Genomic DNA, 26,702 nt, shown 5'->3' on the forward strand with positions numbered 1-26,702 from the left:
CTTCAGCTTGTCAGTGAGAAATTTACTTAGGTTTTGATAAAAGTGTGGGTTTATGCCCCAGAAATGTAAACAATATTTTTAGTGTTTTAAAATTGAAGGCTAATGTAGTGTAAAAATATATTTGCTGATGCTTGTATTTGAAAACTTAAAATAATTCACTTTTCCTGCCTTGGGCTCAGCATCACAATGGCAACCATGGGAGGTGCCAGTAGTATGTAAAGGGGTCAGAACTGCTTGCTAGTGAAGATAGAGTAACCACCTTATTCTTCAGACTGCCTTTAACTTCACTTTGGGTTACTCTGGGCTGCATGTTCACGCTGCTGCCCAGCACACAATGTATTAGTTTGATTTTGCCATTATACTGCCTTTTCCAATTGTTTCTATTCTGTTTTAACATTCTATCAAACTCTTGCCTGCTAATAGGCCATAAGATACAATTAAAGTCATAGGTGTTGATGAGTCCCATGCATTGGTGGTCCTTATTGGTATGGAAAATGGAAACATAACCCTTCTGAGACATCCCTGTTTTAAGATACTGTGCATTATGTGCGTCTGTAGTGTAAGATTATTAAGTTATTTATTTCAGTGACCTTTTATTCTACTTGGCCATATTCTCATGTCTTAATTGCTACCTAAGTTTTCTACACTTGTTTTTAAATCTGTGTAGGCGTATGTCCAGGATGAAGGGGCAGTAATTTTTAACTGTACAGAGGGGCTAATTTCTTTACCAGATGAGACATGCTTGTCAGATTTGTCACCTCTCTCTACCCTTTCAGCCTGAATTATGGAGTGCAAACATTAAAACATTCATATGCAATATAAATAGAAAATACATACTTTTCAAGCAGCAGGTCCAAGGCACATTTTCTGCAGTTAACTTTGAAGTGATTTCCTGGTCAGCATATTTGCAGTGACCTTCATTCTAATGCCATAATCTCATTCTTCATGCATAACTTGATGGTTTTTTCTTGGGTTTGGTTTTTTTTTTGTGTTCAGTCATTCTGCTAAGTGATTTTGATGTAGACAATAGCGATGAAGCATCGGAGCCTGTGAGCTTCCCACGCAGCTCCAGCCCAATGTTTTCTTACTGATGTGCTGTAGAATGCACAGCAAGCTGGCTGTAGCTGCCAGGGGTTTGTGGTGACCTCGCTGGGTTCAGCAGCACAAACCTGTGCTTTAAAACAACCACCATGTTTGTATTGGTTTTGCATTGTAAATTTCCATCTCGTTTCTGTTATGTAAATGTATTGAAAGTTTTCCCAGCATTTGCAGACTATATTCTATATTACTCAAACAGAACAAATGCTATAGCTGTAGCACAGCAACAAAGGACAAATAATGTTGTGTCATTGCACAGACTTTCTGTCCATTTCAGGTACATTCTGAGATCTGCAGATAATCTTCTTAGGATAGCATTAGTATTTAGTAACTTTTTGGAGTGAAATAGAGATGAGTTTATAATTGTACACAGCGAGCTCACTGACGAATGTTGTGGAACAAAAGCCTGGCAAAACTGAGAACTTTACCTTCACTTTATTAACTTCAGAGCATCTGTGAGAGGGTGAAATTGCAGTTGGAAACATGGTTTCAGCTTTTTTGAAAGAAAGATTTTTCATTTTCTAGGAACTACATGAGTCAAGAGACTACCTTCAGGTAGAAGGTGGTGGTTTAGTCCAAAGTCAACTGTATCTAGGTAAGGAGGGCACCTTCTAGGTGAAAGGAAAGCCTTTAGAAAGGTCCCTAACTGACATGGGTCAGAGGTGAAGTTGGCTTGCCTGGCATATGCTGGGCATCTTATACAGTGTCTCTGCTGATGGAAAGATCACAAGAGATTGGTTTTAGGCCTCTGAAAAAGAAACTTCACAGAGTTGCCCCTGACATGAAGGTTTGAACTTTAATGTCCTATATGTGCCTGACTGTCAACTCAACTATCTTACACTGGAGTGCAATGTATTTTGAATATAATGGCTTCAGTAGGAATGTGAGGAGAGAAAGTGCTGGCGAGAAGTTCAGAGTAAATCATCCTGGTTGAGACAGAATATATCAAAAAGGAAATAGTTTGATCTTCTCTCATTTTGCTCTTGGATTACATGGCATTTACAGAATTTGCATGAAAATGTCTATATGCACCTTCTGTCAACAAGTTAGCTCTGCATTCAAGATGCAGTGGTATTGAATTTACTGTTCTGTACAAGACAGCTGTACAGTTTTCAAGTGTCATAGAGAATTCCTTAGCTAATATGCTTTGCATTTTGGTGCCATGTTTCCTTGGGAATGCTCAGGGAAGACAGATGGCTTTTGTATAAATGAATGCTTGCAAGTAGAAACCTGCTTTCCACATAAACCCAATTCACTGTCAGGAGGGCTGTATCAGGGCACAGCATGGTAGGAAGGGTTGCAGGATGACAGTGAGATGGCCTTGGAGGTTTTACTGAAGAGTAAGGAGCAAAACCAAGCAACAGCATATGAGCATTGGAAGAACACACCTTGGCAACGTACTTCTGTTCACTGTGCATATTTTGTCCTTGTTTGTTTTAGTCATGTATTCATACCTTAGCTGTTCACTAGATGAATAGAATAGATGTTCCAAGATGAGTCGGTATTCCTTCCAAAGATGTCAGAAGTACAATGGTGTTTGGAGGAGGGTTTTTTTGTTTGTTTGTTTGTTTTACCTTTCTTTTGTGGAAGCAATCTGTAAGGTCAGAATTTGGGGTCAGTTCTCTGGTATCTCTCAAAAGGACCATTTCCAGGCAAACCTGATTTATATATCCAACCCTGCTCCATCCCAGTCATCAAGCTGAACCATGTAACTGAAGATTGTTCATGAATTCTGGAAAAGAAAATTAAATTGAGATACTGTAACATTCCTGATGCTATTTATATCTCATCTGTTCAGCGTGTATTAAGATACCCATGAAAGCACTCTGCAATTATAAGAAGCAACTGGCAGGTTCCCTTGAGTGTGAAGATCCATGAGCAATATGTTCCTCTAGGTAGCTGGAAGCTCTTCAGGTAGTGTGGTAATAGTTGCCTCTGCTGCTTTGTTTGGGGATTTGTTTTTGGTGTTTGGGGTGTTGTGTTTGACACCTGACACCCTGTTAGATTGATACTGATGGACCTTTGTGGACTATTTTTCAGTAAACAGATTGTAAGTAAGATGTCTTTATTACAAATTCTTCCTGCTAAGTATCACGGAGATGGAAATCAGTGGTTTTCTATAGCAAACTGCAGTGTTGGAAAATGTAGATGTTTGTTCTGTTGCTTTCCATTCTGAATTGCCAAAGAGTTTCTCAGACTCCTCCCCATCTGAGAACACAGTAAGTTCCTATAGCCTCAGGGTGTATTATGTATAGAGGACTCATTCTAAGAATGTCTTTTGGTGGTACTTCGTTTTCTTTCCTTTCCAGTACTGAGCTCTTGACACACTGTGGTACTTTTGCTTGTTTTGAGCAAATTGAAGCCCAGGCACTCCTAGCACTTTGACACATTTTTCTAATATACAAATCTGAACCCTCATCTCATAAGTAACATTTAGGTTTGCCTTAAGAAAATAATTCTTTTTAGTGGGTCACAGCCAGGCAGCCATGGATACAGATTATTTTGGTTCGCTCCTATAAGACTGGCTTTTGCGGATCTTGGCCACTCTCTACTGAGGCAAAACTGGAAAGCTGAGTCTTTGTGTGATTCTTCTGTCTTTTTTCCCCCCAAATTTATGAATTACATATTTCACTCTTAGATTTCAAAACAAAAAGGGACTAGTTGACATGACATAAATAAATTCAAGTTTAAAATTGAGACTCGAGTAGCAGCAGAATGTTAATGAGAAGATAAAAGTATCATCTGATGCTGGAATATTCAGAAATTCTCAGAGAAGTGCCAGCCCTCATTGAAATTAACCCATAACATTTATTCAAGACTAAATTCAGTGAAGTGCTGGCAGATACCTTCTGAAATACATGTTTTCTTTTTATCATCCAAGTGAGAAAAAAGACCACTCTTCAGGACTTCAAGCTTCTGTATCTGCCACTGCATGATTCATCATTGACTTTTCTTTCAGAGTGAAATTTTAAAAGCATTTCATTGGAGTTAAATGTCCCAATTTCATTCAGTTATGTGATTAATCAGATTCTGTGTTTTTTAGATAAAGGGAAGTCATGTTTCCTTTATCTTTCTTATTTATTATCCTTTATTCTTCTTATTGACCTTATTGAAAATGCTTGGGTCCTTAAGTAATAGCATGGAACTGCAGAATCTGTTTCCAAACTAATTTTCACCCATGCACATCTTGTTTTAGTAGATAGGCACATTCTGTGGTTTTAAAATTGACTTTTGTTGTTGTTGTGATTTAAACTGAATATCACACATAAAAAGGGTTACTTTTTGTGTTGCCATTTTTCTTATCTATGACGATGTATATACATAAAAAGTGTTCACAGGAAATCTTCTGTTGAACTGCATGGAATGAGTTGCCAGCATTACAGGTGTTGAGGTACCTGTTAGTTTCTCCTACGTTATTTGGCAAGGAGAGCAGTCCGGTGGCCATGCTGGAAATGATGGCGGTTCCTAATGGTTCATCCTTTCCTCCCTGCCTGCAACCTGACTGTCATGGTTTAAGCCCAGCTGGTAACTCAGAGCCATGCAGCCACTCCCTCCTTCTCTTTTTTTACCCCCTGCTCCCGGATGGATGGGGAGGAGAATCGAAAGCATGTAAATCCCATGGATTGATATAAGAGCAGTCCAGTAACAGTCTGTTACAGCTGAACCCGGGACACTTGGCATCAGAAGAAACTGTCAGACTGGGATTTGAAAATGCATGTGTAGCTTGTTGTTTAGTGTATCTTGATTAAGAAAGATGACATGATACATAAACTGTCATTTAGACTGAGAACTTGCATGCTACCACTTCTACAGTCCCTCTTTATGTTGATACATGCTTTAATTGTGGCTACGTACCCCGAGGGGTATCATGCTGAGTTAAGATCTTTATCCTGGCATACTAGGAAGTAGGAAGAGATGACCTGGCTGCCCTAGAAGTGTATGTGTGCTTCTTTTAAATTTTCCTCCTGTAAGGAACAGTTGAGTTTTCTCCTTGAAAGGCCGTGCTTATAGGTTATCTGTTCCAAATCTGGAACTGAACGCTATTCCCAGCAAAAATTTTAACATTTGACAGAAACTGATCTTGATTTATAGGTTGATATATGTGTTACACCTGCTCTGCCACTCATTACCCATGAGATTCTAACAATGTGCTGGGGAAATGCAGGAGTTACAAAGAGCTGTTGGGCATGTTCTCCTGCTCCCCTACTTGCTTTTGGGGTTGGGTTTTGATTGTTTGGTGGGGTGGAGGTGTTGAAGAATGTTGGGGACATAGAAGAGCAAACTATTGAAAGATTTGTGGGAAACAAGAATTTGGAACACGCAGAGGCACTTTTGACTCATTCTTTAAACTGGCTGTTTGAAGAAAAACATGATTATTCATCTTTGTTAATTTGATGTTTTGAGAGTTAAGACAAAAAAAAGAATAATTTCAGAGAAGAGTTATTTTGAATATGTAAAATTTGCTGTTTCTTGAATATTGACTTCAAGATATAAAGGTGAGGTTTGCAAAGGTTGGTAAAGAAAAAAGGAAATTTGCCCTGCATATGTTTAGGTACAAACTAATGTGCTCAGTTTTTGAAGTGCAGTGGTACTTAGAAATATGGTAATCCTATGTCTTCAATTCAATTTTGCATTAAGACTAAGAACTTTGAAGTACTAGTTTCTCCAAGAGTTGAATTGACTGTAAAATGTAGGGAAAATGTTCTTAATTAAGAGATATACTGCAATTCTTTTTTGAACTAAATTGTTTTTCTCTGTCCTTTTAGGGTATAAAGCCAGCAAGCTTTGAGAAAGTTACTGATCCTGAAATTAAGGAGATAATTGGGGAGTGCATTTGCAAAAATAAGGAAGAAAGGTTTGTTTCAAGTAATCAAGGTTTGAATTAAATAATGTGTATGCAGAGATTTCAAAGCTGTCTGTAGGTTTTTGTTCTGGCCTCTGAGTTTCCCCTGTGCAGCAGAAAACACAGAATGGAAATTCAGCTATAGGTGATTGTCTGCTTTCCTGCCAGGAATGTCAGGATAATTGAATAAATGCTGTTGGTGTGTCTCTCAGCCTCTCAGCTTCAAAGAATACAGTCAGAAGCACTATTGTGAACATATTAGCTAATGTCTTCTAGCACAGCTGTCTGTAAAATCTCATGTAGGAGGTTCTGTGTGGAGCATCAAGCGTGGTGGAGGTCAACCATGAGTGTGACATGATAGATTCACCACAGATTCCATTGGCTCATTAACCTCTGGAGGTGGAGACAAATTGTGCCTTGTTTCCAGCTTTCGTTTTAAAATCTAGTCTTATCCTTGTTTCTCCTAGGTAACTATGTCTGCTATTCAGTATTTCATAGCTTTCACAAATGCAGTTTTTAGGGACCTCAACTGCCTGCCTAGAGGGAACCTGTTTTCTTTTTTAGTACTCTTTATGTGAGATACTCAAGAAAAACTGAGCAAAGCTATAATCTGCATTTCTGTACATGCTGATGGGGTATGAATATTGCTGAAGCTTTGTGAAATAGGAAATATCATTCAGCAGTCCTCAGTAACACTGCAAATACTGTGTCTTTTTGCGAAGAACACAAATTTATTAGGCATGAACACCAAACATACAGCTAATCTTTCCTACCTTTAACACCATTTCCTGTCACAAACTTCTTTGAAACTGCTTAAGAATTGCACTATTTGAATATTCTTTATATCCATTTCAGATATGAAATTAAAGATTTGTTAAGCCATGCCTTTTTTGCTGAAGATACTGGGGTAAGAGTGGAACTTGCAGAAGAAGACCATGGTAGGAAATCCTCTATTGCCTTAAGACTCTGGGTAGAAGATCCTAAGAAACTGAAAGGAAAACCCAAAGATAATGGAGCCATTGAGTTTACTTTTGATCTGGAGAAGGAAACTCCTGATGATGTTGCACAAGAAATGGTAAAATAAACTTCTGACAAAAATGTATATGTGTATTTAATTGTGCATGAATCTGAAAGGGCAGCAGGAACAAATCTGGTAAAGTAACTTCCACTTAAACCATTCCAGGGGTCAAGTTTAAGCAGTTTGCATTGATTTTAGAATGAGCAGTGCAAGAAAGGAGTACACAGGGAAGAACTAATAACTGCAAAATATCATTTCCCAAGTATGAAAGCAGATGCATGAAAAGGCATTCCAAATAGCATAGGGACCATAGAGGTCTCTTCCACTTTTACATTTTGAAAACTTTTTTGCTGATTTCTGTTAGCTGTTGAATGTCTTAAAATTAATTTGGGATCTGTTTAGTTTCAGACAGCAGCTTGAAATGAATTAGAAGCATTCAAAAGTTCAATCACAAAATACTCCACTTCAAAATACTTCAAAACATTTCTTTCCAACTTTTCTGTCAGATTTGCTTAAGAGGAATGTAAATGAAGAAACTATGGTCAGCCATTCGTATCACCAAACATACATAGGAAACTAGAGTCAAGCCCTCAGCACAGAGATAGGAATTAGCTTTGGATTTTTTAACAGATAAGTTGAACTCCATGAATTTCTGTATCTTCGTAACTTGTAGGGTTTTGTTAGAAAACTTATTTTATGTTCCAGTTTCACTGTATAGTCCTTGAACTCATATTTTAATGATGCCTTTACTGCAGTTGTCTGGGTCTTCTAACATCATTGAGGCAGAATCAGTAAGTACTGAGTCAAGAGACTGAATCTTCCTGTGCTTGCAGCAATGTTCCTATTATAATCTAAATCCCAAGGGATCCCATGTTGTCATCATCACTCCTGTTCTGCTTAGGAGGCACTCATTTTGGTAGTGTTGCCTTACAATGCTTGGATTCACCACTATGTACTCCAAATTTAGTGGGAGAAATTCGGGCTCATCTGTCTTCTTGTTGTCAGTTTGCAATGGGGTATAATTCTTTGTCATTATTGATGGGGTTTCAGTAGTCAGGCCTTACAGCCTGTCCAGGCGATGTGGGCAAAAGGAACCTGAAGCCTTCTAGTGGGTTTGCATCATGGTTAACTTTGGTAACCAGAGGCTACTGTAAAGTACCATGTCTTTGTTAAAATTAAACCATTTTCTATGTAGTTATGTAGGAATAAGAATTTTTTTTTAAAAATACTAATATGACAAGATTTTAGTGCCTTCCCATTGAGTTTTGTCATGAAGAATCTACTGGCACATTAGTTAATAAAATTAGTTAATAAACAAGGTTCTCCAGTCCTGTGTGGTGGTTCTCTTGAGTAACTCCCTTCTGTCTTTAGCATTTGCTAGATCATCGGTTCAGGAATGTCAGTAAGGTCTGAGGGCACAGACAGTGGAAAGTACCCATATCCGTCTCAGGCTGTATTTTAAGCTGCTTTGCATATACTCATTTTAAGCAGAAAAAAACTTCTAAGCTGTAAAACTGTCTTATGTTTGGGCAAGAGCAAAGAAGGGAAATCTCTAGATTTCCTCTATATATATAAGTGCTTTCTAATCTGTAGAATGTGCATGTTAACGACGTAGGGAGAGCAGACAAATATCTGGCAGGTTATTATTAAACTAAAATTCATACACTACACTGTAGGAAATTATGCAAACAAGTAGCACAAAGATGAATTTCCTTTGTATCTGTTGAACAGTTGAATTCTGAGATGATCTTGTTCTCTTTTCAGTCAAGTGTGGATGGTCTGCTTTTGACTCAGTCACAGGCTTTTTCTTTATAAAAGTCCATCAATACTAACTGGCTTTACTGTTTAAGAGAAGTTGATTTGAGATTAAATTGTGCTGAGGTTTGTTTTTTTTCATGACTTACTGTGCCATCAAGCACAGCAATGTGGGAAGCTGTGTGTGCTGGCAGGGTTAAGGCAGTAATTTAGGGGTAGGATGTTCACTCCAGTTGCATTGCTCGAAGAGCATTTTTCAAAAATCATTTTTTCCTTTTTTGTCTACTTGTTCATCTCCTCACCTCCCAGAAAAAAAAAAAAATAAAAAACCCCCAAGCCACAACCAAAGGGGAACCCACCTGCAGTTGAATTTGCTCTCTTCTTCTCAGTGGTTTTCAACTGGTGAATAAATTTACCCAATTATATTCAGGCCTTGGAAATTACACATTGGTGTTTTAAAATGTGTTAGGAATAGAAGTTTTATTCAAAACAGCCATCAAGCTGTTGATTTACTGTTCTTGTGAGGAGTAAACATGTAATTTCCATTCTTTCAAATGGATGTTTTCTCTGTTGGGAAGAGATTCAAGTAATACAGGTGTATGCACACAATCTTGGTGTGTTTGTGCCTCCTCTTTAGATTGACTCTGGATTTTTTCATGAAAGTGATCTCAAGATAGTTGCAAAGTCCATACGTGACAGAGTAGCATTAATACTATGGAGAAGAGAGCGAATTTGGCCAAGAATGCAGTCAGAGGAACGTCGGGACTCTGAGTGTCTGGAGAAGCTGAAGACGCCACATGCACAGCAGGTCCAGGTCACTTACCTTTCTCACACTGGTCACCATGTCCTGTCAGAGCCTGAGGAGCCCGAGGCAGACCAGCATCCCTTTCAGCAGAACCTGCCCACCAGTGTCACCTCTGTTGCATGTAAGTCTTGGTTTGCCTTTGTGTGCATATGGTGAGGAATGTTGGAGGGTGAAAATCAATGACAGTCTGATCTCAGTAGTGTGATGAGCTACTCTGGAAGCTTTTGCACAGTAGCTCAAAGAACACAAGTGTCTTGGGGGGATTCATAAGAATCTTGAAATAAAGTTTCAAGAAAAAGTATATTATAGAGGTTTGGTCACGCATTGGGAGCACCAGACCTTATGGGTTGACACTGTAATTTTTGTTGAGGTCTTTAGATCACAGAATCTCAGAACCAAAGGCTGGTTTGAGTTGGAAGGGACCTTAAAGCTCCTCCAGCTCCAACCCCTGCCACGGGCAGGGACACCTTCCACTGGAGCAGGTTGCTCCAAGCCCCTGTGTCCAACCTGGCCTTCAACACTGCCAGGGATGGGGCAGCCACAGCTTCTCTGGGCACCCTGTGCCAGCACCTCAGCACCCTCACAGGGAAGAGCTTCTGCCTAAGAGCTCATCTCAGTCTCCCCTGTTCTGGCAGGTTAAAGCCATTCCCCTTGGCCTGTCCCTACAGGCCCTTGTCCAAAGCCCCTCTCCAGGTTTCCTGCAGCCCCTTTAGGCACTGGAGCTGCTCTCAGGTCTCCCCTTCAGGAGCCTTCTCTTGTCCAGGCTGCCCCAGCCCAGCTCTCTCAGCCTGGCTCCAGAGCAGAGCTGCTCCAGCCCTCGCAGCATTTCCATGGCCTCCTCTGGCCTCGCTCCAACAGCTCCATGTCCCTCTTGTACTGTTGCCCCAGAGATGGATGCAGGACTTTCTGTGTTCCCCCAGGCTGTCTGTTTTGTCCTGAGCTCATGGCCCTGAAGCAAGGGCAGATCAGAGGAGGTGATTGCTCTTTTTGTAGCTGCAAGCCAATGATGTGCCAGCTCTTCACATTCAGCTGGTGACTGATTAAAGAGTGATCACTGGGCTAGTTCAATCCTGTTTTAATTCCAAGCACTGATCTTGGTCTGTCTCTGAATAAGTAACTACCTGGCTTTGCTTGCCTGGCTTGTTTCATCATTTTATTTCTGCGCATCAGGCTTCTCTCTAACAAACTGCAGAGTATGAAGAAGCAGTGGTGTTATTTCCCTAAAGTAACTTGTCTCTTGCTCTGTCTTCTAAAATCAGCTTTTATTACTGAGTCAAGCTTTGGTATTGAAATCTTAATCTGTTCATGCTTTTTAATGTCTTGAAGGAAATGTGGTCAGATAATTTTTAGCTTGGAAAATTTGAAATTTTATGCAAGTTCTTGTTGTTTGTTTTTTTTTTTCTGGCCAGTTTTTCTGATAAAATCTGATTTATTTATTTTGCTGCTAAACTATTAATCACAGTTTTTCTGTTTTACTGTTCTGTGGAACTGTATTTAAATTAAAGATTCATTATCTTTAGCAAAGAGACAACTGCTGCTTTAATTCAGGTATTGTACAAATTGCTGTACAGAAGTCTGCTTTGAATATGAGAATAACCAAACATACCTCTACAAGAAGCAAAGCATTAACAAGATATAGAAATGGCCATATTTGTATAACACTCAAAATATTGCAGTATTTACAAAGCTTCTTTTGTGAAGCAAAATTAAAATTATTTCCTTTTTTTTTAGATCATGTACTTATTTCATGTTAGCTAATTCCTTTGAGAAACACCCTAATTATGACTCTCTTTGCTTCCAGTGGTATTTGAGTCTACGTGTGCTTCCCATGGTTCTGGTGGACACAAGTTGGCAGAGTTCTGTACTAAATATAAGCCCCTCAGTTTGTCTTACTCCTCCTTAACTTTTAACCAGAACTTAGTATTATTTGATTATTCACTATCAGGTATCTTTGAATAGTATCTAAGTGATCTTAGGCCAAAGACCTCTATAAATTACTGGTCTACCAATTCACACAAAAATCTGAGGTCAAATGTAGAATTGAAAATCAATAACTTAATGGGTGTAATGTGTGTTCTGTAAACGTATGAGACTGACTCACAGCTTTTACTTTAGCACTCCACTGTCATGTGCTGGGGTTTTCTGAGATCTTAAATAATTTTTTGTAACAAAATGGAAGTGTGTATGCTGCAGAAACCCCTGCCTTGGAGCAGGGCCATGCTGCCTCGCCTTAGAAATGAGCTGAATAAATCATAGAGGGTAGTTTAATTTTGTAAAAAGCCAGTTGGGAGAATAGTTTGTGAGCACTGAAGAGAAATGTCATCTCTGGTGCTATTAAAAAATAATTTGTTATTTAAAAGCTAAGTAAGTGAAACCTTATTTGGAATGTGGAAAAAAGAGAAGATGGAAAGTGTTGGAAAAAGAAATAGCATTTAAATTTAGCTGTAATTTAAGCCATTCTTTTGTACTTGTGTTACAGTTTCCTTTCAGTTCTGAATTTTAAATCTGTTACAAGCTATGTGGCTTCTGGATACTTATAGTCTTCATTGCCTCATCTCATTTCTCAAATAAAGAAAACTGTATCTTATGCTCAAAAAGAATTGGGCACCTGTACTTCACAGGCTTCCAAATGCATTTTAAAATCAGTAATACCCACTGGTACAGTTTTATTTTCATTGCACAAAAGTACCTGTAGCTGTGCAATTCTGCAGGTTAGCTGGGCAAACACTGCATGAGAAACTCCAACTGAACTCTGAATGGTGCTGCTAAATCACTGCAAACATGCAAATAATTTTGTTCCCTGTTCTTCATCTTGAGGCATTGTTATATACTCAATTAAGGTTTGATTTGCTGAACTCGTAAGTTGTACGGTATAAAGAATTTTCTAATATTCAGTGCTACTAATAAAAAAAAGGGTGTTAAAGTGAGTGTATCCCTGGGAGATCTAACCCTGAAAGACTCCATCATCTGCTAGGAACTCTACAATCGGGGTTTGCTTTCCTTTCTTCCTACAAAATGTAGGATAAAATGTAGTATAAATGTCTGCAATTCTTAATGTCAACCTTATGCCCGTTAAAGGGAATATCATGTGCCTAAAATATCATTGTGCACAGAAACCCATGGGGGTGGGTCTTGGCTTAAGAGGAGCAGTATGTGCCTTTTGTAGAAAATTACATTTGTGTTGTATAATTAGTTTACTTGATGGAAAGGGCTGAGGTAGTAAAAATGCTAATAACATAAACCAGTGTTGACCTTGCTCTAAAATCATTACTTGAATGTTTGGAGTTGAGCTTTTAATGAAAACTATTGTTCTTGCAGCTGACAGCACATTCGACAGTGGCCAGGGATCCACTGTTTACTCAGACTCCCAAAGCAGCCAGCAAAGTGTCATCTACTCGTCCCTGCCTGATCCCATACCTCCTGCTATCCAGCGGGTGTACAGCCCACCTCTGAGTGAGAGCCAGGCTGTGCCTCACGGCCTTCAGCAGCTGGGGCACTACCAGCAGCCCTCAGGAGTAAGTCTGAAGCTTTTACAAATCATTTGGTGTTCTAGATCAGACCCAGTGGCTTGTTCATAACTCTTGATTTCAGTACATATGGATTCCAGAACTTGCTTTATATATTCCTCACCAGCTCTACTGATGGGGACTTGCTCAGTAATACATTTCTAGTTGGTCTGCAATGTGCACTTAGTAGATGATGTGTGGCTCTATTTGCCATTCTGAAGAAGTGCTTCACCAGCAGCTGTCATAATTGGAGTAAAAAAGCTGCTTATCCCTCCTTTGTCGCTGAACTACATTAGTCACTTTACAGTGATTAGTTCTAAACTCATTCATGTAGTTGAGAACCATTCCGTGGGTGGTATTTTGTTTTTTGTTCACTGTCAGTATAGCCACACATTATTGTTCCTTCATTTGCACAAGAACCTCTTGGATCTGAAGTTTCTTCTTGATAACAAAGGTTGCACATCCAGTCACTGTCTGGGCTCTGGGTTTGGATTTAATCTTGCACAGTTGATTATGTACGTCTGTTACTGAGGCTCCAAAATTAGGCACTGATTTTGTAGTAGTCAGACATTCACACTTGCTCCTGGTTTTGTGCTGCTATGACCTTGACCAAAAGCAGTTAATGGAACTACTCGTGCAAGAATAAACACATAAGCTAACACTAATCTTCAGGTACTTCCAGTGAGAGGCACAACATGAATGTTGTGCTTCACTTCAGAAGCTGGTGCACCACCATGTTCCAGTTCCAGCCTGCGCTCATCATGCATGACAGGCAGCTGCGTTTCACCACACAGTGACCCCAGCATGGCTTTGACTCCAAACACAACTTCCTCAAGAGCCAGGAGAGGAAACTGCGTATCTGCAGACCAGAGAAGAGGCAGTGGGCATATTGCCTTTGGTGGCACTGGGGACCTCTGCAGACCCTGTGGAGCTAGTATTTCCTCAATCTCATCAGACATGCCCAGCCTGCTTATTTCAGTGTGGCCAAGATCAAAATGTGTCAGAAGCCTTGATGCCTCTTGAAAGCTCTCATTCCTCACATAGCCAACTCCCACAAAACTCAGTGTCTCAAGGGAGAAGAGGTTGAGACACCACGTGGCAGAAGTTTAGACCTGTCTCTGTTCCATGAGTCTTCACAATGCATAATTAGCCAAAAGATCAGTTCTTCTCCCATGAGATCTACAAGAGTTGCAGAGAACATTCTGCCTTCAGCATGCTCCCATGGTGGAGAAGCCAACGTATCTGGACAGTCCCAGTCCTGTTGTAAAGTGTGTGCTGGCAAAGCACTGCTGGCAGAGAGTGAGCTGGTGGGTGAACCTTTGCCAAGCAGTGGGAGCAACCTGCATGGTAAAAGTGACAATGATAACATGGCAGGTTCATCTGTTTGTGTCTTTGTTTCATCCTTCTTCAGTAAGGAGAAGAAAAAATAAAAGCTGAGGCCAACGGCTTTGTCTTGCTTGATCCAGCTTTGCCCTAATTCTTGGGAAGTGCCTGATTTCCCCTGATTTTACCTTCTACTTTCCAAAATGCCTGCAAGAAATTATAAAGTCTATTTCATGAATGCATTGAAACATGACATGTTTACCTCAAGATAAAAATACCATCCTCAGAATCTGTAGCAGCTCCCTCCACTGTGGAAACCAAATACGTCTCCTGGGACACATCCTTCCTCAGTTCTTGTTCACCTGGAGGCCCAGCTTAACAGCTCTAAGTATAACACTCAAAAGGCCCATCTTGAGCAGTATTTTATTAAATAGAGCTGTGTGGCACTCTTAGAGCAGACTCATTCTTTCCATTGGTAGGTTTCAGTCATTTTAACCTAAATGCATTACCTTTGTTGTGATTGAGGGTTTGGAAAGATAACTTTATTCACAAGCAGAATATCTCTCACAGCTTTTTATTTTCTCATGATTCTTCTATGTGTTTTTTATTCCTGTAATAACTTAGGTAAAAAGTTTCCAGGTTTGAAAATCTCAACAAGCAGAGGAAGAAAAGTGTGACTCAAAACCTTCCATTTTCCAAGGGAGATTATTTACCCAGATAACAAGCACATCAGTGGAGTTGTAGTAGTGTTGTTTAGGCTTACGAGCCTCAGTCTGACATACTGTTTTGTTTTAATTCATCCACTTTGCTTGAGCTAGAGTTTGAGAGAGCTGCTGTTTTTACCAGCCTTATCTGAATTTTTGTTGTTTTATTCTCACTTCTTCTGCAGTTTTAATTTGTTTCTCATTTTGCTGTTCATTTTCTTGTCATCCTTTTGTGTCTGCTTTTGGGGAAAATAATGATTCTTTATGAAGTTATAAAAGTCTTGGTGAAGATTTTTGTTTCACGCAGTTGATGGCTTGTTGTTGCTATTGGTATACCTTCAGTCACTGTGTATGTGCTTTGAGTGGTTTTACTGGTCTGCAGCCTTGCTTCCAGAAGAAATGCAATGCACTTTGGTTTTCTTATTTGGAATTTTCTGACTTTTTGCCACCTTTACGTAGATAAACTAACTTTCCTTGCAGATAAATTTTCATCATTTTCCCCACCTTTGTTTTGGACAGAGTACCAAGTAGACAGGTTCTTTTTTGTTTTATTTTTGATATGTAGCTGTAGAGGCTCATAACATGTGGGTTGCTCCTCTCTAAAGCAGTGCTCTCCCTCCTGCAGCCTGGTGTCCCCACAGTGCCAGCTGTGCCTGCCGTGGTGTCCCAGAGGCCACAGCCCTACCCAGAGCCTGCGATGCCGTTCCCTGTGGTCCAGCCCACCACCGTCGCCTCCCTGCCACTGGGGCAGCCACAGCCAGTGCTGGCCGGCCAGCAGGTGAGGGTTTGGCTGCTGCTGAAAAGCACTTTCCCTGTCCCTTGCTTTACCTTACCCTTTCCCTTACCCTGCCCTGCTTCGACCCATATCTGTAGGATGTTTGAGGTGTTAGAGACCATGGAACTGCCACTTGAGAGACTTAGGGATGGATGGAGCAAAGGGCATTAGGTTTAAGGGATGGAAGAGTAACAAGCTTGAGAACAGTTGTGTGATACCTTGGAATGTTTTGATGAAGTTTAAGACTTCTATTATGGCTTAACAGGCTTGAAGCCTGGCTTTTAACCTTTTATTAATTTTGCATTATTATTTGGCATTGCCTTCGTAAAAGGTTATAAAGTGACTGTTACTTCGTGTCAGCTGACTTTAAATCCTCAGCAATGCTACTTTTGGAGTTGTGCAGAAATGTAGTTCATTATAGTAGGCATCCAGCCAGTAGCTTTATCTTAGAATCATAGAATCCCAGACTGGTTTGGGTTGGGAAGGACCTGAAAGCTCATCCAGCTCGAACCTCTTGCCACAGGCAGGGACACCTTCCACTAGAGCAGCTTGCTCCAAGTCCCTGTGTCCAACCTGGCCTTGAACACTGCCAGGGATGGGGCAGCCACAGCTTCTCTGTGCACCCTGTGCCAGCGCCTCAGCACCCTCACAGGGAAGAGCTTCTGCCTAAGAGCTCATCTCAGTCTCCCCTGCTTAAGTTTGAACCCACTCCCTCTTTTCATTATAGTCCCTGAAGAAGAGTCCCTCTCAGGCAGCCTTGTAGGCCCCCTTCAGATATTGGAAGGCCACAGAAGAGTCTGTCCCTCTCTGTATTTTCTCCAAATAATTCTTTGTGCAGCTTGAATTATCAAATTCCCCCCCAAACCTGTGTTCCTTATAGGCATCTCCAAAACATCTCTCTCCAGGCAGGTTGTGGTTGTCTCTTTTCATGGAGATGGGCTCAGCCTGAAACACAGACTTGTATGACCCAGTAATTAATGGCTCATTGTTTTGTGATTCTACCAAAGCTTGACTTCCTTCAGTAGAAACTCTTGACAAGGTGGGGGAGTTTCTGTATTCGTTGTGACCAGTCTGTGTCATATCTCTCCAAACCTTTTTAGTTAGCAACATCTATCTTACAGGTTGCATTTTATACCTGTTCTTCTGTAGAAGACAATGTAATTTGGTCTTTTAAAACATACGCTTATATGAAGTTTTATTGCATGTCAGGGTTTTTGTCTGATGGGTAGGAGTATTCTCATGGTTCTCAGACAAAATTACATTAGGCAAACATAGGACCTCAGGAGTTGCACAGGTCTCTCTAGTGGCCTCTGGAGCTCTATGCTGAGTTCAGAATCTGTTGTTTATTTTCCCCCATGAGTAGATGCTGGTTTGGAACAGGATATTTGCCCAACTTCCACAATTTCTTTCATATGCCCTCTCTTCACAGCACTGCTGTCTCTTGAAATAATTCTAACCCTGATAGTAACAAGATTTTATAACTAGTCTGTGTTTCCAGTCTTACCAGGAAGCCAAATAAACGACTGACCTTTTATGGTATTATTATTACAGAAATAGATAAAATGATAAAGTTTCTGTGCAGAACTTCCCAGAGTACCCTGTGTGCCTTGGAAACAGAAGTAGGTCTGGTGTTCCCAGAGTCTCCAGGCATGATGCCGTGAGTGATGGAGATCTGCAGTCTTTTGTAAATGAGTGGTAGGGCAGGTCAATACAAGAATGAGAAATCAAGGTGAGAAAATTCCTCTGCCAAACAAAATGAGATGTATTGATCTTATATGAATACACACTGATGGCTCAGACACATGGGGTCAATGTTGCTGCATCTCCTCGATATTTTTGTTTGTTTCCAATTTGGATATCTGTGCATTTATAGTATTAAGATTATAGTGGAGCATGGTTCACATAAATCATTGGAATACTTTCCACTCTCTATGCTTCATCCAATTCACAAGCATTTTGTAAAACACAAGATGAATTTGAAATGGAGGCTTTAGGAAGCTGCTTGGTTCCATGAGGGCAATTTTTCTTCCTCTTAGCATAGTGTCCTCTTGAGTTGAAGGTAGGTTAAACAGCCTGTGCCAGCTCAATCTTCAGTTATCTGTGGACAACTTGCCTGAACTGCAGATTAATCCAGCCAGGGATGCTGAGTTACCTCTGGATGCTGCCAAGGTTTACTATCTCCAGCCCAGCATCGTGTTACGGGACTGTTCTGCTCCTGAGTTCTGGTTAGGTCTGTGTTGCAGATCTTTTGCTGTGGGATGAGCAAGCATCCCCAGTGCCTCAGGTAGGCTCCATCCCAACTGGTTTACTCTGTCCCATTATCAGTGCCAGGCCAGCTCCTGCTGAGCCACTTGTTTGCATTGGCACTGCTGTTCCCTTGAATTTGGTGGTTTAGGTGAGTAAATGCCCCTGATTTCTTAAAACCTGGAATGGTAGAAACTGCAGTACAGAGCCATGTCATAGAATAAAAGAATGGTTTGAGTTGGAAGGGACCTTAAAGCTCCTCCAGCTCCAACCCCTGCCATGGGCAGGGACATCTTCCACTAGAGCAGGTTGCTCCAAGCCCCTGTGTCCAACCTGGCCTTGAACACTGCCAGGGATGGGGCAGCCACAGCTTCTCTGGGCACCCTGTGCCAGCGCCTCAGCACCCTCACAGGGAAGAGCTTCTGCCTAAGAGCTCATCTCAGTCTCCCCTGTTCTGGCAGGTTAGAGCCATTCCCCTTGTCCTGTCCCCACAGGCCCTTGTCCAAAGCCCCTCTCCATGTTTCCCATAGCCCCTTTAGGCACTGGAGCTGCTCTCAGGTCTCCCCTTCAGGAGCCTTCTCTTGTCCAGGTTGCCCCAGCCCAGTTCTCTCAGCCTGGCTTCATAGGAGACCTTTTCTGCCTGGTGGAGTTCAAAGCCAGACCTAACGTTGCCTGAGGTAGATCAAGCAATAGAACTGTTGCCTGCCTAGAATAAGCCTTTTTGGGACCAGAGTTAGAAAAAAATAATCAAAATCACTGTTTTTTTCTTTAGCGTGGCAAGATAAATTTTCAGGCAGGACTGACAGACCCTGCAGGTGCTCATTTGGTGCTATGCAGTTATTCAGTGCTGTCTCCAGCATGTCTTGGGCTGCTTGTGGCATTCAGCCCCAGACACTTCATACCAGTTGCCAAACACTCTTGTTCACTGATCTCTGCATTGGAAACTGTCAGTGACCTTGGGGTGGACAGTATCTTCCTTCTTTGGTGGTACTTCTCCAATTTTATTGCATTAATTCCTAAAAACTGGTTGAAGAATCCTGACTCCAAAAAATGTGCAGAGCAAAATATTATGGTAGTGATTTATGGTGAAGATAAAGGATTAAAATGCTTGTCTCTTCATTTGAAAGTTACCTTTTGACCCTGGGGCATGTTGTCAGTTCCATGTGCTGCAGTGCCCAGGTGGAATAATCAGTCCTGTGATCCCAAGTAGGTCAATCCAAAGCAAATTGGTGCCTCCATGCCCAGCTTCTGAGACAGAAGTTTCATTTTAAAATCTTTCAGCATTAATTAGAGGAAGTGCAAGAGGAGGTGCTGGTACCATGAGAAATGGGAAAGTTTGGTACTGATTATTTTCAGTTTTAATGCAGCTTTTTATTTCTCTTCTATAGTATAAAATCTGGCAGGCCAGTGGGGCACTGTTTTCCATGGAAGGGTAAAACTGCTTTTTTGGCTACCAACGTTACTACAGCACCTCAGAAATAACTGGGATCCAGCTTCTACGATAATTACAGTGTTTTATTCATGTCTTGGATAATAAGTGTTGTATATTTCAATGCCTGCTACATTATGTAGTCAGCTTTTGGATGCCAGGATTAGCTGGGTAGGAATCTTGGAAGTTAGTAGGTGGATATTTTACAGGGCTAACTAGAACAATCTCTGGGATTTAAAGTCTGAGTCACTACAAATAACCTTTTCAAGACAGTTAGAACTTGCCTTTTCAGATGTAATGTATCTTGCATTTAAATGTGTTTTAAACATAGGCTCTTGTACAGTGTTTAAATTGTGAGTGTCCTTCAGTGAACCACCCCTGCTCTGAGCAAGTTTTGCTTTGACCATGTGGCTTGAACTGGAGGAGAATCATAGAACCATGGAATGGTTTGGGTTGGAAGGGACCTTAAAGCTCATCCAGCTCCAACCCCTGTCATGGGCAGGGACACCTTCCACTAGGGCAGCTTGCTCCAAGCCCCTGTGTCCAACCTGGTCTTCTGGTGGCTGTGTCCAGTGCACTGGTTCCTATGTAATACATGGGCTATAACCTTTTGCTTTTCTTTCCCAGCAGCAACCCGTAGCCCAGCAGGCATCCCTGCAGCAGGTACTTGCCAGCCAGCCCGTTTGCCCCATCCAGCCTACAACCCATCTGCTACCCCAGTATCAGCCCCAGACCTCTCAGGTGGCAGCCAGCAGCACCCCACTGAAACCTCTTCAAATTTCAACTGTGCCGCAGCTTCCTCCGGTGGCCCCTTCCCAGGTAACACCTTTGGAACCAGTGTGCGAATACATCCATTTCAGTAAAGCTTCCAGCTAATAATTAACATGATTTGTGGGGTTTGTGTGGCTATTTTGAGTGCATGCCGATTTAATTAGCCCATAGGAATATAGCTTTTTCCTAATTCCTGTACATTTCCTTACTATTTGTTTTTGTTTGGTGAAGCAGAAATCTCTTCTGTGAGCAATGCTGTGGCATGCCTACAGAATCCAGTTCATGGCAGTTACAAAATTGCAATAACTGCTGCTTTTTTTTTTTTTCTTTTTTTCCCCCATGCATCTTCCCCTGGCATAATCTCTTCCCCATCCCAGGCTTAAGAGCATGAGAATTTGCCCATTAATTTTTTCTTTTTCTGAGCTCCTGATTTCCATGTTCCCTACCTCTCCCCTCCCTAGCTGTCAGCCCTGTTTCTGTTTTCAGTAGCAAGGACAGACCCTTTCCTTGGCCTGGTGGAAGGGTTTGTTGGTGCTGTTAGAGTGTTTGGTAGTGACGACACCATGATGTGAAGCAGCTTGCGCCAAAGGGAAGAAACAAGCTGCTTCCATGATGATAACAGGGTAGTTACAGTCTGCTGCATCACTGGGAGATTTTGGTTGCAAAACCCCTTTAATGGGAGCTTCCATGCTGCTTGGGTTGCAGCCAGCCTGTTTTGAAGGATATTAAATTGTCTTACTGAATTTTGCTTGAAAGTGTTTTGCATTTTATCTGGTCCAATTCCTTCTCATTGCTGTTGAAATGAAAGCAACTTTAATTAGTATGTTGCTCAAAGGCTTCAAGATAGGCTTAGAAATAGTGTCAGTCTTGTGAGGTATAAAAACATTGCCCTCCCCCAAATTTTTTTTCCTCTTATACTAATGATTTAAGTATAAATCAGTTTTTAATCAGTTTTTAATTTAAGTATAAATCAGTTTATAAACCTCAGGAAATGAATGGAAGTGATTAACAAACAGACATAATTATCATCATGGCACAGAATATTTTTACGTACTTGTATGGCAAATGAAACTACTTTGTACCATCAGTGAAAGCACTTGCAATTTATGTGGTATTATATTTTTTTCAGATTCCTCAGTTTCCTGTCATTCCTGCAATTACTCCTCTGGCAGGACTTGACAGCCTTCCTCCAAACCTCTCTGATTTACCTGCTGCAAACGTGCCCCCCATACCTGCTCCTTCTCAGTATTTTGCTCCAGCCGTGATTTTACCCAGCCTCCCCATGAACCCCACTCTGCCTATGGCACCAAACTCCCCTGCCCTCCCCATGCAGGCAGTCAATCTTCCTCATACCACCGTGGCTTCTTTGGTCTTGCCCTGCCAAACAATAGTGCCAAATATGTCGGCTGCTACGATCCCGCTGCTTGCCGTGGCACCGCCGGGAGTGCCAGCACTGCCGCCGCACCATGTGGTGCCCCAGCTCTCCCAACAGCAGATGTACCCGGCCACCTTCCAGCAGATCATTCAGAGCGAAGCGCCCTCTCCCCATCACACGCAGGGCACGCAAGCAGTATCCCAGGTGCAGCAACCTCAGTCACTCCAGCCAAGCATAATCCATCCTTCCGAACAGCCTCTGCCTGTGCCAGGGGCTGGACACCAGGTAATGCTCTGGGCGCGGGACTGCAGGGTGGTTCTGAGCACAGGTGATACTGGGGCTCCCATGCTGTACACTCATAGCAGGGAGATCTCTTCCCTGTTGGTAGGATGGTTTGTTAACTCCTTGACCTCAGTTCTGGAGGTGGTTGTTAGAGCTGTGGAACAGGTGAGGTTTAACCCAGGGGCAGGTGAATATTGAGGCTACAGGGAATAATCTCACAGGTTTTGAAAAGTGAGCAGGTGAGAGCACTTTCTGAATTCCCCCTTACTTTTCCTATCTCAAATATGACACAAGAACAAGCTGTCGTTCTCCTGTGGCAGGAGAATGGGTCAAGCTGTGGTAGCAGCCACCCAGCTTTGCTGATGCCTTTACCCTGATCAGTGCTTGATGCACATGGGCTGCTGTGTGCAAACCCTGGGTAAGCTGGCAGCAGAGACAGAGTAGTTTGATGTAGAACAGCTTTAAAACAGTAAAGGGAATTGGCCATTTGTTAACAACTCCAGCAACCTGCATGGAAGAGGTCTATTAGACAAGAATGAATTTTAGCTGCAGACCATTTCCCCCTCAAATGAAATGAGGCATAAAATGGAGCTTCTAATATTAACTCTATTTACAAGAGAGGTGTTTCAGGACTTATTGACAGAGTCTAAATACTTCTATCGCCCTATCTGTGATATGACAACATGAAACACAGTCTGACCCAAGCAGGAGAGAGCGCTATATCTGTTAATAATAGCATTCCTGAAAACCTCTATTCTGCCACATCACTTTGCCATAACATATTGATTAAACAAAGTTCATAGCATCCCATTTCAACCTGCCATATCATGGCAACTTCAGAGCAGGACATAACTTTTGACTTTATTCAGCTGTATATTTGGTACAGCAGTACTGTTTGTGGCACTGTAGGCAACATGGAGCCCAAGACAATTACCACTAAGCTCATTAGCTGTAGTGTTTCTACTGGCTTTAGAGGGAATTGAATCAGGGAGAGCAAGCACAGCAAACACCAAAGCTGGGGAACTGATATTCCCAAACTGTCCTTACACAGTCCTTAGCTATCAAATATGTGTGGAGGATTTGTCCATTAATATTTTTCAGGAAAAAAAAAAAGTAGCTATTAAGAGCAAAGTGAACAAATGCAGAGGAATATTCAATAACATTGTTCTATGTCTCTAAATGCTTTTAATGGAGAGGTATTTCTGTAAATAAAGGCTTTCCAGTGCAGTGCTGTTGCGGCAGTTGAGGTTTAGCACCTCTCCATTAAGTTTTGCCCAGATGGGTTTTACACAGAACCATTTTGTGAATTATTCTTGTTGTACACCAGAGTTGCTACTCTACCAACCTCCACTTAGGCAGTTGTGTAACTGCTGTGTGTTGCAAAGCACATAATGTCTTTATTTCTGTCCACATGAAAACCTGGAATCACAATTCCGGCTCATATCCAGAATATGCAGAGAGTATGCAATAACAAAATTATGTGGCCTACTTCTCGTCTGAAGTCCCTTTTGAGTCTTCACTTTTTTTTAATATATATATATATCCTCCAAATAGGCTAGATCTCTAAGTGATGATTCTACAAAAAAGTAAAAATTAGGCAAGAATTTTATCTAATAGTAAAAAGCCTTTTTTCTCCCATATTTTCCTTTCTTTCTTTTTTCCCCTTCCCACAAGCTTAGTCCCCTTGGAATAATACATGATGTACCTAAAAGGAGAATGTTCTGTTCTTAAATGTACAACTCAAAAGAACTGTTATGCAGAATAACAACACAGTCTCTAAGGTGGTTGGCATCTGATCGCATCGTTTACGCACACAAGTTATTTTAATGCATTGAAGAAATCCACTGAGATAAATGACACTTCTTCCTGTGTGCATGTAGCACAGGGAAGTATTTGCAGGACTTGGAGCCTTGGTGCTTAGCATGTGTCTTAAATATTTAAACTAAACAGAAAACAATGTGTTCCACAAGACACTGGTATATACCCAGTCAAAAAAGAGCTGACTGTGTGGTCTGTACCAGTGACTGGGTCCACAGAGAGAGCAGAGTTTTAAAGAAATACTGATTCAGATTATGGCTGGGGTGTCTTTTTCTCAGCATGGCCATCGTGGTGGCTCAGTGAAAGCAGAGCTAACTATTCAGGACAATGAATTCATAATCCAAGATTTTTATTTCGTAGCAATGTATGGCTTTGTTTCTACAAACTAAATAGCACCTGAGCAATACACACATTGTCATAATAATAGAGGAAGAATCTCTTTATTATTTGGTTATTTCAAAGCAAGTTTCAGTAGTTACCTATCCAAGCAAAGATCACACAAATGCAGTCTCACTACAGAATCACAACCCTTTCACCCTGAGCTCTGGTGGCTTAGGTGCATGGTCATGTAAGTCACAAGCACCCTGAGTAGAGATTTCTTTTAACAGCTGTCTGTTATATTACAGCAGATGACTGGACACTCTCAATATGCTTTGGAGGCTGGAACTCAGGTGCCCATGCTGCCAGTGCAACCCTCCATAGTCATGTCACCGCCTTTGCAGCTGCAGCCTGAGGTGTTGCCACCCCACGCCGCCCCGGAAGGTGTTTCACAGCTCCATGGCAGCCTCGCTGCAGCCAGCCCGCCTGTGCCCATAGATCACTGCCTGCCTCTGCAGCCTTCTGGCCTGCTTCAGCCCGAGCTTTCCCAGCCACTGGCTCAGCAGTTCCCAGCTACCTGCTCAGCTGGCCCAGCACTCGCAAAGACATCTCAAGAGGTACTTTCCTCTGAAGTAACTCACCAGCTTCACCCTTAACCTTCTTACTTGCTCCTCTGTGAAATAACATGCTTATTTCACAAGGGAGATTATCCTCTCTCATCACATAGAGCCACTTGTCCCAGATGCTGGCAGCTCTGGGTCAGCAAATAATAGGCTGTTTCAGATGAAGCTGGGAACTGCATGCCATACCTTGTGGAACATCTCCTTGAAAGTAATGATGCAGCAGGACTAAATACCTCTTTGTCTGTAGCACACAGAGGCAGAAATTACTTTCTTTTAAATGCTGGGGGTCAGCAAGAATCTGTTCTGTGAAGTTTCATCCATGTTTAGTCCAGTCTTGTTTTAAATGTTTCAAGCACTTGTGCAATCAGCCATTATTTGCCTTAAGAAACTGCTTCATCATCTGATTCTTCACTATGTAAAACCTCTCACACTCCTCAGCTTCAGTCTTATTCCCATTTCATTTAGTGTTGTATCCTCCTGTATTGCTTGAATTCTAGTCTAGCCCTGGGATTTTTGTTTCTTCAGATATTCATAGGCATTCCCAATTCTCAGTAGTCATATAAGCAAGATACTTTTTACTGGATTTCTTTTTAAAACTGTCAGCTCCCTCCTGTCTGCTATTTTGACTTTTCTTTCCACTCCCATGATTGTTTAACCTTCAGTCTTGACATAATGTCACAGAACATTTCCTTCTCTTCACTCTTTAATAGATATCCATAAGCAAAGCAAAACAAAGGTGTTGACATTCATATCAGATTTCAGTAAATAAGTCTGATTTGTTCTCCACTTCCAAGTGGAAATGTGCCTCAGCAATTCTGCTTTTGGAATTCTTCCTCTAGGCTCTCTGTTCTGGGCTACCTTTCTTCCCAAAGCAAGAGTTCCCATCTTTTCAAACAAAATCTCTTTGGTTTTACCCATGCTCTCATGCACTTGTTGCATGCCTTGACTACACAGTACAGCCTAATTTCAGCAAAGGTACATCTTACCTCCTTTTCCAGAAGATGTTCAGTAAGGATGCTGCTAACACTAAAACCAGATTCTAGTTCCCCATTTTGCCTGTTCGTCTAGTGGCAACCTTATTCTTGCCAGAGGAATATTTATGCAGTGACACGCAGGACATTTCCTGGTGAATTTCTGTATCCTATTGGTCAGATATAGCAGGGATGGTAGAACCCATTTGTAGTGCTTCACTTGCAGGATCCTCAAATAACTCCTGGCTGTCCTGTCCCTTGCCTATTTTTTCTGTATGCACAGCTCATGTTAGGTTCAATGATGTCAAAGCTGCATCCTTCAGTACAGGGTCCATCCCATTAGAGAGTCTGGAAATATTAATAAACCATGTTATTATTGAGCAGTGTGATATGGGGGATACAAGTGGTCCTGTATTACCTGAGAAATCCATGCACACTGAGGTACATGTCTGTCCTGTCTCTTTATCATATCCCTAGGAACTTTTAACCCCTGTTTCACTACCTTCATTCTCATATTTCATCTTGTAAATTAATTCCCTTCTCTCTCTGGATTTAAGAAATTAATCCAGTATCATAAGATGGTCAGATTGATCAATGTGGTCCCTATGCTGAGAAGTTTCATATCTGTATATGTTGGAAACACTGCATTTTGTTGTTACTCTGCCATAACATTTTTATCTTTTCTCTTTGTTTCAATGTATGGCAGTACTCACATTCAAACCAATCCAAATTAATCAGGCTAATGAGATTTTGTAAGGCACTTGATCAAGTGCATTACTGAAATTTAGATAAATTATGTCTGTGTTCTCACTGTTCATTAATTTTGCAGTTTTATCAAAACTGCAGTCAAACTTGGCATGGCATATATGTGGCATTATAAGCAAGGAGTGGAGCTGACTGGTTAACTGCTAAGCTTTTAACTCCAGTCTACCAGCTGCTTTGGTATGAAGATGTAGTGATGACAGTCAAGAGGCTTGTTTCTAGCTGTGTCTCTATAGAAGGATTTTATAGACATATGTTTGTAAATATATATAAATATATATG

At 41.3% G+C, this 26,702-nt stretch overlaps 1 protein-coding gene across 9 annotated transcripts in view; it reads left to right on the plus strand.

The window, feature by feature from the left end:
- The window catches only part of WNK2 (WNK lysine deficient protein kinase 2), a 119,405-nt gene that overhangs the window by 52,454 nt on the left and 40,249 nt on the right, over positions 1 to 26,702 (plus strand). For 7 of the 9 annotated variants that reach the window (XM_031049222.2, XM_031049226.1, XM_031049218.2 and 4 more), the window contains exons 5-12: positions 5,865 to 5,953; positions 6,797 to 7,016; positions 9,352 to 9,640; positions 12,838 to 13,034; positions 15,678 to 15,830; positions 20,128 to 20,319; positions 21,401 to 21,931; positions 24,373 to 24,681. In XM_031049222.2, coding sequence (XP_030905082.1) covers positions 5,865 to 5,953; positions 6,797 to 7,016; positions 9,352 to 9,640; positions 12,838 to 13,034; positions 15,678 to 15,830; positions 20,128 to 20,319; positions 21,401 to 21,931; positions 24,373 to 24,681 — 1,980 coding nt within the window. The remainder of the gene's footprint in view (positions 1 to 5,864; positions 5,954 to 6,796; positions 7,017 to 9,351; positions 9,641 to 12,837; positions 13,035 to 15,677; positions 15,831 to 20,127; positions 20,320 to 21,400; positions 21,932 to 24,372; positions 24,682 to 26,702) is intronic. The other 2 variants (XM_031049219.2, XM_031049223.2) reach the window with 2 other exon arrangements.

Source organism: Melopsittacus undulatus, chromosome 9, assembly GCF_012275295.1.
Source record: "Melopsittacus undulatus isolate bMelUnd1 chromosome 9, bMelUnd1.mat.Z, whole genome shotgun sequence".
NCBI classification, from domain to species: domain Eukaryota; kingdom Metazoa; phylum Chordata; class Aves; order Psittaciformes; family Psittaculidae; genus Melopsittacus; species Melopsittacus undulatus.